Source organism: Daphnia pulicaria, chromosome 6 (genome assembly GCF_021234035.1).
Source record: "Daphnia pulicaria isolate SC F1-1A chromosome 6, SC_F0-13Bv2, whole genome shotgun sequence".
NCBI lineage: Eukaryota > Metazoa > Arthropoda > Branchiopoda > Diplostraca > Daphniidae > Daphnia > Daphnia pulicaria.
The window spans coordinates 1,479,643-1,491,587 of NC_060918.1; the positions used below are offsets into that span (position 1 = coordinate 1,479,643).

At 45.9% G+C, this 11,945-nt stretch overlaps 1 protein-coding gene across 6 annotated transcripts; it reads right to left on the minus strand.

Moving 5' to 3' along the window:
* Positions 1-788: 788 nt before the first annotated feature.
* Positions 789-11,674, minus strand: LOC124343589 (replication factor C subunit 1-like). 6 transcript variants are annotated; one of them, XR_006919297.1, is made up of 10 exons: positions 11,516-11,674; positions 10,449-11,441; positions 10,134-10,313; positions 9,345-9,732; positions 9,191-9,280; positions 9,003-9,071; positions 6,639-7,826; positions 5,620-6,024; positions 2,557-2,622; positions 1,749-2,446 (listed from the first exon to the last, which is right to left on the minus strand). XR_006919297.1 is itself a non-coding variant. In XM_046796967.1 (8 exons), the coding sequence occupies exons 1-8, from the start codon at positions 11,516-11,518 to the stop codon at positions 5,675-5,677; spliced, it is 3,261 nt and encodes a 1,086-aa protein (XP_046652923.1). In that variant the 5' UTR covers positions 11,519-11,674; the 3' UTR covers positions 5,030-5,674. The 6 variants fall into 6 exon arrangements, 1 of the variants encoding a protein (XP_046652923.1); XR_006919296.1 differs by lacking the exons at positions 1,749-2,446; positions 2,557-2,622 and adding an exon at positions 789-1,162; XR_006919295.1 differs by having other exon boundaries at positions 1,749-2,622.
* Between the last annotated feature and the right edge of the window lie 271 nt (positions 11,675-11,945).

Genomic DNA, 11,945 nt, shown 5'->3' on the forward strand with positions numbered 1-11,945 from the left:
TGCTGGGCTGACACATTTTTCCTTGACAACCGAGCGCAGAAATGCGATAAAAACAGACACACGGAACATTTCTTGTATTTCTTTATCATAAACGGGAGACAAATAAAATACCCAGTTGGTCTCTCTACTAGGAGTTATCACACATGTTCACTCCCCCCCTCTCTTGAATGTCATTTTAAAAGCAATTGAATAACAAGAAAAATTCAATGAGAATTTCCCAACTTGTTGAAGGATTTCTAAAAATCAACTTGAGCACGTTGTATAACTCTACAATTTCCAGCAAAGATATTCAAAGTGACAATTTGAAGAAAACTTTGATGTTCTTGTGTGAGTCTCGTATATGTTTTAACGTTCAGTTGGTGTATAGGGTGTGTGTGTGTGTGTGTGTGTGAGAGAGAGAGAGCTGTGAAAAATGGCTGTGCACCAGTGAGCGCTCAGCCATTTGATCCCGGCGACCGGGAGGAAAGAAACGGGGCGAGGCCGCCGCCGCACACACTCGGTGGTGGTTGGTGATAACTGATAAGCGAGAGAGATCCATCCCTCCCGACATTTTCAAGAACATACACATACAACATATTTTTCTTTTTTCTTCTTCAGTCGAGAGTCCATTAAAATATACACACAAACTCTCTCACCCATATTTCGAATGCGTTCAAATCTATTTCACGAACGAAAAAGAAGAAGAAGTGTGTAGGCGCGGCTTAGGCAAATGAGCCGAAAGAAACAGCTGGCTCTTTTTTATAAAAAATCCTGGCGAAAAAAAACAACAACTTTAAAGCCTATCGGGACGAAATAAAAAGTAAACTATATTATAATATCAGTCATGCAAGCAGGTGACGTCACCCCCCTTTTTTTTCCGGACCGTGTGTAGCGTGCACAGACGCTGATTTATAGCCCCAACATTTGACTGGGACAGCAGGACACACAAGTATACAGGAGTCGGATACATAATAAATCCATTATGGCCATGCAATTCCCCAAACGCTATTAAATATCCATAAAATGTTGAGATATCCGCGTGTGCGTGCGTGCGTCATTATCTCGAATTGAATTCCATCGATTGCGATATCGAGAAGAAAATTCATCAAGTGTTGACCAACAACTTGAACGGAAGAGGAGGGCCCAGATTTGATCCCGTCAAGAGGGGCGGGTCTTCAATAATCTACCGGGGAGAGAAAAATACATCAAGTATTATTACACAATACAACCGCCGAGTAGTTTTCGTCGAGTGGAATTTTTTCCCCATTTTTCTTTTCTCCCTTTTCATTGCGATCGATGAAACGTTCAACCCACAGTGTGCTGCACATGCTGCTGCTGCTGCTGCGGCCATTGTTGTTGCCGTCTGAACTATGGCGCGCATATAATCCCGGAGTGGAAGCTGCTGCTGGCTGGCTGGGAACGGATCGTCGACGACATAAAAGCTCTTCTTGTATAGAGAAAAAGGAGCAGAAGGAGAAACGTCGATACGAACCAGGAGCTATATGTACACTCTACTAGCTAGCTAGCTGGTTGGATAGCACAGCAGCAGCAGCATGTGGTTTCAATTAGCCGCTCTTCTCCCGGTCCAAGTCGGCCGGGCTCTGGATATTATATAATCCCGGGCTATATTATACCCTCCCACTATACACTTACCCCTATATATATACAACGTGAATTGAAGCCGCCCTATTGTTTCTTCCCCCTATATAGACGCAACAGAAACACACCCATCATCCAGTGGATGGGAAGGAAATTGAAATGGTCGAATCTATACGGGCATTTATATTATGATGATATAACCGAGAAAGAAGTAATAGATGTACATGATAATACGATTCATCTTCTTCTTCTTTGAACGTGCACATTTGATAATCTCCTACATAATAACTCGCAAGGAAATGAGATGGGGTCTATCGCTCTATGAGATGACGGAAATGAACGTGTCGCCAGTCTAATATCCGAGCGGAAACATGTCTGTGTGTTGTACTCTAAACCGGACAAGTAAAAGAAGAAGACCAACTGTGTACAACAACAATACGTGGAAAATGCTAAGAGACAAGAATCTGGATAGAGTGCTGCTGGGATACGGTTGACTGGATCTTCCGCTCGAATTGTGTGTGACTCGAAGGCAGCCGAAAATGTGTAAGTATATAAAAGAGCAACATGCAGCACAGCCAAACATTATCCGTGCACACACACACAGACAGACAGACAGACGCACAATGTCTCTTTACGTCAATTCAAAAATGCGCGCTCGGTCCATTTGTGTTGCGTTTGCGAGAGATGCTGTGGGCGGCTCAGCTCAGCTCCTTATTCTGGCGGGGCTTTTCCATCCGCTGAGCTTCTTTACACAACAACAGCAACAACAGAAAAAAGGAGCATAGACAGAGTTTTTCGGGTAATAATAATCACAATAACGGCAGCACGGAGAGAAAAAGGGGAGAGAAAAAACATTGATTTTACCGCCCTTATTTCAAATCCCCGCCATAAGAGAAGAAAAGCGGAAAAAAGAATGGAATCGTTCCATTAGAAAAAAAGAGAGAGAGATATCAATGAGAATACTATATAAGACCTCACAGCGCTAGCGGGCGTCTAGAATCCAATTATACTCCTGGGCTCCTTGTTGGCGGCGGTTTTTCGCTCCTAATAATGATAAAAAATGATTTTTTCTGTTTTTGGAAATCGATAAAACGTGGAAATCCTGCGGTGAAGAAAAAAGTTTAATTTTGTTTATAACGAGTGAATATAGTCAGACATAAAAAGACTTATGGCAGTTATATGCACAGTGGTACGTGTCTTTTTCCCTTGGATGGATTTAAAACGAGACAGGAGCAAGGAGCGGGGGGGATGGTCCTGGAACGAACCAAGGCACGTGACACGCCTGGAGAAGCCCAGTCCAATATATTTCCTGCCATTGCGAGATTGACATCTTTACGGCATCGACCTATAGCAAGCAGTATACTACACCAGACCTTTTCCTCCCCCCCCCTTTTCCTATACACATTGGTGTATACTAACCTAATACAATTTTTTTCCCATTCTAAAACACATTTTTCTGACGATAAAAACTTCTATATATTTTTCTTTCTCCTTTTATATTTTTTTGTTGTGTTTTCGGTCGTTCGCTCCGTCGCTCCTTGTTTCATTTACATTTCATTTTGATGGGCCCCGGCTTTAGCGAGTTTCTATCTCTCGGCGTGCAGCAGCCAGCCAGCAGCCCCCAGCCAGCCAACCAGCGTGCAAAACCCCCCTCCTTCCAGCAGACATCCAAGATTTATATTTTATATGCCTATATGTGTGTGTGTGTGTGTGTGTAGTAAAAGAATCGAATAAAAAAGAAAAAGGCCGAAACAACCAAAAATAAAAATGGCCACTTACATTTTACCGTTTTTCAAAAACTTTAGAAATTTCAATTGAATTTCGAATTTAATTGAAATAAAGGTTTAACCTCTGTAACCCCGCCAAACAGAGAGGGGAGGGGGGGGGGGTGATTTCCCGGCGACTGTCAGACGAGATTAGCTGCGAGTTTTATCAGGAAATTATCGCCGTATTTCAGAGGAAAATGTTACGCCACCACGCTACTGTGTGGCAGTACTACTACTACTACTACTGTACACACTAATCCAGCTTCCGTCTTCCAGGCATCGCTCTGGATATGTCTGTCTCTGTGTTACGTATACGTATAAATCAATAAAACGGCGGTGGGGAGAGCAACTCTCTCTCCGGCTCCTAGTTTCTACCGCGCTCACGCTGCACGGCAACAAGCCGCCCGTCCCATCTAGAAAAATGTCCAGGATAGAAAAATGTTGAGTGTCCAATTGCGCAACAAAAGGAGAGCCTGGAAAAAATGTCTGACCCCAAAACGGATGATAGTTGCTTAGGCAATGAAATCTAATTCGTTTCTATGGTTAGGAGCCCAAAAAATCAATTTCCCGCGGTTATTAACATCATCCCGAGGATTTTGGGAGGGGGGGGGGCATTATCTTTTGGGCTTATAATTTCCTCCTTATTTGATGATTGGTTGACAAAACGAGAGAGAGTCTAAGAAAAAGAATACTTCGCCCCCCCCGTATCCATAGTCTTATAAAGCCAAAACCGTCAAAAATAGAAAAGGTGAGGTGTAATTGGACGCAGAGGAGCAATACCTCGACGAGGGTCCTCCACGTACACAGCAGACTCCCATCCGAATCAATTTTTTTCTTTTCTTTTTAACGTAGGATCCTGGCTGGTAGAGATGTTATATATATCCATCCAACGCAGCCATCATATTGAAGAGGCTCCTCGTATACTATATTGGATTACAGCCGGCTCCTTTGCTACACACACACACAGTACAGAGTAGACTCTGTACTGTATAGAGTAATAGCTCCTAGTAGTTGGTAGTTTAGAGACCGGCACACACGGGGGTACACACACATACAGAGAACTTTTCATTAGTTTCATCCGTCCGAATATGACGTCTCATTCTCTCTCCCCCCAACCATCCACTCTCTACAATCTAAACGCATCTCTCACGGGCTCCTTATTCCGTGTTACTACTATATCTAACTATATGTAAACGTATTGTTTGCCATCTCTCTGACGAGAGGGCGAAAGGGTCCCCATCAATTCAAACGCCGTTTGGTCTCGGAACCTTCACGTCCGTGTGTGTGTGTAGATATTTTCTTTTTGTTTCACGAAAAGATTGGGCCGCATTCCGGATATATTCGTGTGTAATAATAATAGTAGAGGCTGCTGCTGCTGCCGTGTGAGCACATATTCACACACACACACAGACGATGCAATATGCAAGGAGCCGTTGCGCTGCTGCTGGATGGATGTGGGGCACATGTGAGATCGAGCTCTCCACTGTGTGCAGCGATATATATAACATTAATAACCTTCTTTTCTTCGTATTCCGCCGGAATAATATCCAGTGGGTGTACCAGGAGAAAAGAAAAAAACAAACCCAAGAGAGAGACGCGGCTGCGAGAAAATAAGAGAAAATATGTTAAGCATAAATCTACAACTTGGTAAATTTTCTATGACGTCTACAATTGGGAGCCAGACATGAAAAACAAAATTTTTTGTATTAGTAGTGTAGTAGACGATTTTTTTTTCTTTACAGGATGGATGGTGATCAATATTCTAGGGTGACATGAACAAAAAAAATTTCATGAAGAAAAATCCAAAATTGAATTTTTCTCCGTAAGGCTCCTAAATTGACAAGTGGCTCCTGACAAATTCCCTCGGTAACCAACTTCACACACACAAAAAAAAAAAACTTGAATAAATAACAAAAAAAAAAAATAACCCAAAAAAAGGAGAGGGGGACGAGGATATTGTACGGGTTAGGAGCCTACAATGATATTTACCCCAATCAAGAGGAACTCTAATATAGGGGAGTTCTTATAAAGTTGGGCGTACCGTCTTTTTAACGGCAATGTGTGTGTGTGTGTGTGTAATCTCCCACCCTCCTCACTATAGCAGTACATAGCAGCAAATAGCCTAGCGACTCCTAGAGAGAGAACCCCCCATCCCTCTGGAGAGTAATGGTTAAGTTTGTGTGTGTGTTCCCCCCATCTGCGTCCCATTAGATTGAGAGCCAAGTTTCATTAAGGATGCAATATGCCAGTAGTATAGAGTCTCCTTGCTACTCACCCCCAGTGCCCAGGAGCCGCCCATTGCATAGCAGCGGAGGAAAACACACGGTCAATTATTCAGCGGCTTTCTTGCGACCTCCACGGCCACCGCCTCGACCTCTGGTGGCAGCTGGGGCTCCTGTTTTTTTCCTGCCCGCCGCTCCTGCTGCCGCTGCTCCTGAGCTGCTGGCCGTCTTCTTCGATTCCTTCTTGACTTTGATCATGGCATCCAGCGATGGATCTTCGCTCTGCTCCTCATCGTCCACCTCACCAGCCAATCCATCCTCATCTCCATCCAGGGCTTCCAAATCGTCGGCCGTGTCTTTCGATCGGCCCTTCTTCACTTGGCCGGCAGCGTACGGTGTCATGTGAGCTTCTTTGTTGTAAGCCCGGGTGAAGGCCGCCTTGACTTTGCCTTCGATTCCTGGAAAATCAACAGCAACAAATAACCAGCGAGGAAATAGAATCAATGAAAAACCAACCACACGACATCCGCAACAACAATGGAGGGGGGAGGGGCTCTCGCCACCCAACAACAACCCAAAAGAACTAGGCAACCACTCTACTTGAAATGTTTTTCCTTCTTTACTCCACCCACCCCGAAACACAAAACACATCTGGTTTAGGAGGGCCTTGGATGGGTACATCGGAATCGAATCAGCCTCCGCCAGAGTCGTATAAGACGAGGAGGGAAAGATCAAATATTCCAATCGGGCTGATGGGGTCACTGCATAGCCATCAGCAACGCTCAAGCCTGGAGAAGAGCGCGAGAAAATGGACTTTTTTTTTTACTCAACAGGAGAAGAGGTACAGAGTGAACCACTTGGGAACCCTTAGGCCTTTATAGATCTTTTCTTCCCCCCTTTTTATCTTAATAAAAAATAAAAATATAGAAAAAAAATCTATCGAGTGGCCTCTCTCTCGATCCTTTTGTGAAAAAGTTTAAAACATATTTCGTGGAAAATGTCCAGCGAAGGATCAAAAGGAGCCCCACTTCTTTGTGTGTGACTTCATTTGTAGATGGAAAGATATATATACCGGCCATGATGTCTGGTTTATGTGGCCATTGAGCCACCTCGAGGAGCGAGTCGAGATCCTCCCTCATCAGATCGTAGCTCTCCATCGCCCGGATAGCCTCGCTGACCCCGTCGGCTCCTGACCGCTTCAAAGGTCCGACGATCGAATTGAGGACGTAGGGAAGGTAGTCGAGATTGACGGCCCGCTTCGATCCAGAGATCTTGAGACGCATGTGCGTCTGCAGCTCCTGCAGGAGACGGTCCATCTTGTTGGTGCGCGAATTCTTGCCCAGCCAACTGGGAAACACGATTTGTGAGCTGATGAAACCCTCCATCAGCTGGCCGGGCACCACGCTGGCGAAAACGGCCTCCACCGGTAGCAGACTCCAAGCGTTCTGTGAGCGGATGACTTTCTCGATCAGGTCCGTCTGAGACATGCAGTGGGCGGTGCGGCCCAGCAAGTCCAGCGTCTTGATGGCGTTGCCTTTGGCCGCCTGAGGCACGACGCACGGATAATTCTCCTGGACGAACAAGGGACCGAAGCTGTAATCCTGGAAAAAGAGGCCCGTCTTGTCGTGGATGCTCATTCCTTTGTGCTCCTCGGCGGAGAAGACCTTCTTGACGACGTCCCACGGTCCCAGTTTGAGATCCTTCTTGCTCTTGGACGCCTCCAGTTTGGCGCTCTCGGTCGACAGGCTCTTCTTGCCCGAGGCCAGCATCGACAAGTGGTGAAGAACCTGGCGGACGTCCTGATTGGCTCCCATGATGATCTCGTCGAGAGCTTCCGGTTTCAAGCTGAGTCCCTCTTTGAAGCAGATGCTCATCATGGCCCCGCGGATCTGCTCGATTCTCGGCTTGGTGAACTTTAAATCGTAGCAATAATTGGAGAGGCTCCTGATTTTCGGGTGCTGCCGGTCGTTGCAGATGCAAACGACCGGGATTTTCGACGTTTTGATCATGGCAATCAGCTCCTGGATCCCGCCGCGGTCCTCGTTACCCGCCATGCCGTCCACTTCGTCCATGACGAGCACCCGCTTGCGGCCGCCTTCAATCTGAGCCGAACCGTGAGCGTACGACGACAGCGATTGCGACGACAAGAGCTCCATCACGTGCTCGTGCAGCAGCCGCTTGCTCCTGGTATCCGAAGCGTTCATCTCCACCAGGTCGTAGCCCAGCTCCTTGGCCGCCAGATGGGCCGTCGTGGTTTTTCCTGCATGGCAAAAAAGATACATGAACCGATAAATATAAATATCTTAAGAACCCTCCTCTCTACCCCCCAAGCAATTTGTATTAATTATTCAAGACGATCGCGTTCGAGTGAACATTACGATTATCGATCCGACAACATCCGCAAACTCAACCCGAGCTCCTGCCTCCAACCCGAGCTCGTGATTTATTCGGGAGCCAGAGGGGGGCGTGGCTAAAGTGCGACAAGACACACAAGAGGCTCCTTAGTGTTTTTCTTGTTGTCCCTGAACTTTTTGGGTTGTTGTTCCCCCCCTCAGGGCAGACAAGAAATCCTTGACTCCGGGATAATTCCAAACGAGACATGTGACTGAAACGTGACTCCTCCGCTCACAATGACAACGGCCGTCGGCCGATTAAACCCGGAATTGACTTGATTAAACGCGCTCAGCTTCTCTCTCTCTTTCTCGGCCCTTGTCGCTCCTCTTCTCTTCTTATGTGTATAAATAAAAGGGGTTGGCGGATGAGGAAAAAAAGAGCGCGGGCAAGGCGGCAGCAGCAGCAGCTGAAACATCAGCTGTCCAACTAAGTTATTAGAAATGAGAAACGGACGAGGAGTAGTAGTAGCCTAGTCTGTGGGCTGCCAAGGGGCTTAAAAAGGAGCCAGCAGTGGGCGGGTGTGGGGAGAGGAAGCTGTGCGCCGGGTTGCTGGAGGTAATCAAGAGGAAAAAAGGGCCCCACACATACACACACACACAACCGAGGGGAATAAAATCAATAAAGAACTGGGCGAATGGGAAAGAAAGAGAGAAAAAAAGGGATACTACTATAGAACGACTGCCGGCCGCACGTAAATAGAAAGGAAAGAAGAATATATATTGATATATAATCTCCTATTTTCATTTTCTAACCCGCCGCTTTAATAAAACATGGGTCGACTGTCGCGCTAAGCATTCCGTTCACGATTTAGCCGGACGGACGCCGAGACATTCCTCATTATCGCTCACACCCTCTCCAAAATCCTCCCACGCACAAAGTGCACGGACATCTCTCGACTCAAATGTCATCACATTCTCTAAGTCGGGATAATGACCTGTTTCGCACGCCATCCTACTACTACTAGCTGGACGCCAAAGACGGGCACAAGGAAGGAATGTCAATTTGAGAATAAAGCGGGTTTTAAGATATGTAATATATATACCAATGCCAGGTGGGCCGGAGAGCAAAGCGGCTTTGAAGAAGGCTCCGTCGTCGTTGGTCGACCAGGGACCTGAATGTGTAACAAGGACGACGGAAAACAAATTGTTTAGTTGATCCCATTTTCCAGGGGTGGGGTTTCTTTTGCTTTTTCGCCAGAATCTCATTCATAATTGATTGAGCATCACTTACTGGGCTTTGCAAGTTTCTTGCCGCGATTATCGTACCAACTTTTCAGCCAGTAGACCAACTTTTTAGCGATGCTCCGATCTCCGTGCATTCCTGAAATGACAATTCAAATTGTTGACTTTCTACCACGACAAAGTTTTCGGGGGGTAAGACTTACCAATCACTTGTTTTAAGCTGGTCGGTTTGTACTTGTCGACCCAGGGTAGTTGGGCTTGGTCGTTTCCTTCGGCGACTTCCATTTTTAACGAAATGGGCTCGGCTTTCCTGATAGGAGCGGCCGTGCTGCTGCTGCTGCTACTCTGCTGCGGTTTGAGATCGATTTTCTTGGGTTCGGGGGATTTCTTCTTGGGCGGACTAGAAACAGTAATGGGCTTGCTAGGAGGCTCTGGCTCGGCTTTCTTGGACGCGGCGGCTTTATGGGCGCTCCTAGGTGTCGTCGGGGCTTTCTTGGCAGCCGGAGAACTTAAACCTTGGCCGGCAGGTCTTGTGGCGATCAATTTCAAGAAATCATCTTCACTGAGCATGGGTACATTGAGATCCTTGGCCTGTGCGAGAGAGAGAGAGAGAGAAACCCCAAAATCATTAAATAGTTACTAATGAGCGCCAAGAGAGACACAAAGGCGAGAGCCAGTGAAATCCACCCTCAAAGCACATCAGAATCAATCTAAACGGCTCTTCAATATTAGTGGCAGGATCGTGTTTCTCATCTGAATAGAGTTGCAAATGCCGATTGTTCTCTCTGCTCGACAATGTGTGGTAGTAGTACCACCTAGGAGCGTTTGGCGACTTGAGAGAGAGAATGAATGGGCGAAAAATGAACCAGACAGAGGGAGAGACAAGATCCTCTAGCTGAATGCGTTCACTTGAAATCAGAGCGCCACTGTCTCTCTCTCTGGGCTTGACAGCATACATGGAAATCGTGTGAAGGACCAGGTGAAGGACTTACTTTCGACAGCTTAGAGGGACCCGCATCATCGCCGGCCAATAGATACGTCGTATTCTTGCTGACAGCTTTAGGCGCTTTGCCGCCATATTTCTTGACAAGCCCTTCGGCCTCTTCACGGTGCAGGGATTCCAAAACGCCTGTAACGACAATGGTCAATCCCGTCAGACATCCCGGAGCTCCCTGTAGGGTAGAAGATACAAAAGAAAAGATATATAAGGACGTTGTCGTCATCTTTCCTTCATATATAGCCCAGACATATTAACAATACACAATTTTCAATCTCGTGTACGCGTGTGTGTGTGGGGGGGTTATTACCTCCGGAACGGGTTTACTGCCGGGATTTTTCGCTCCGCCGTCTCTGCGAGAAGCAAGGAATTTCCGGTAATTCTCGGCCTTTTCTTTTCGCTTTTCTAAGGCATCGAAGGCCGGCGAGTCGATTACATCTGGGTCGTCGTCGTCATCATCTTTGCTCGACTTCTTTTTGGGAGTTTCTTTGACAATTGTTGTCTCCGCCTTCATCTTTTTGTTTGACTTGGGGGTTGAAGAGGTTTTATTTGAATTAGAGTCCAATTCTTTCAGCTGGGATTTGATTCTTTTGTCTTTCTCTTCACTGGGTTTGGCATCCTTAGTGGGAGTGCTCTTCTTGGGAGTGACGGATGAATCAGCAGCCTTTCTCTTCTTGTCAGAATCCCTCTTTACTTCCACCCGGGCTGACTCTTTTGAAGATGTTTTCTCATTTTTAGATGGAGGGCTAGACTTGGATTTCTCTTCCTTGGCAGGAGATTTGATTTTCTCTTTCTTGGTTGGAGAATCGGGTTTGCCCTTTTTACTTGTTGACTTTTCAACCACTTTTGACTTTTTCGTCACTGGGGCTTCATCCAGCTGCTGCAGTGTGGCTTCAAAATCTTCATCACTGTGATCTTCAATGACTGTTCTTTTCCTTTTCTCTGGTATTTCCTTGCTCCTCTGGATGGGCTTGTTGCCGAATACTGAGCCGATGTCAACAGGTTGAAGTGGAGTTTCAGGTGTTTTGGCATGTTTCTTGAGTTTGGAGGCTGAAACAACAGTCTCCTTCTTTGGTATGTCTTCCACTTTTGTTTTCTTTAAGGACGCTGGTTTCATGATAGGCCCTTCCGAGTCTGAATCTGTGGAGTCAACAAGAACCATGGCTTTCTTCTTTCGTTTCCCTGCATCCTCGTCTTTCACATTCGATGCTGAACCCGGTGATTTCGACGATTTCGGGGCGATCGACGTGAAAAAATTTCGAATGTCTCCCTTAACTGCAGCAGTTTTGGGACTTTTGGGAGGCTGTCACGTGACAAAAACCAAAAAAACATAATAAATACGTGCTCAAAACTAAAATTTTAACCAATGATAAATACCATGATGACCAAATAACGTTTCCAATGATTCAACAATCAACAATCGTAATACTTAAAGACATAAAGTCATAAACTCAACGTTTTCGAGTATTTTATTTAACAGACGACGATTGCTTTCACAAGGGTGGTTGGCGCCATCGTTTGGTAACAATACAACGTTTTTAAATAAAACGCTAGGTGGCAGCATCGTCTATGGACGATTTAAAAATCACGCAATAAATATTCGAAAAGGGAACTTGTTTTTACACACAATTTAGTTCCTGGTAGAAAGAAGAGCTCCTGCAGGCTTTGGGAGAGTGTATTAAGCATCATATTTCCTAAAAGTTTCTACCACAGACCACACTTAGTTTGAATAGGAGACGAGCTTCACTGCCGTCGAGCTATTGTGTCGCTGGTGAAAAAAGCGATAGAGTTAATCTCAATTCGAGGT

What these genes read in the sequence shown, in the direction of transcription:
- LOC124343589 (XM_046796967.1), bottom strand. An exon ending in GTCCCTCTAAGCTGTCGAAA is followed by an intron (nt 9,733 to 10,133) that starts GTAAGTCCTTCA and finishes TCTCTCGCACAG; the next exon opens with GCCAAGGATCTCAATGTACC. An exon ending in CTCCGGCCCACCTGGCATTG is followed by an intron (nt 7,827 to 9,002) that starts GTATATATATTA and finishes TTTGCCATGCAG; the next exon opens with GAAAAACCACGACGGCCCAT.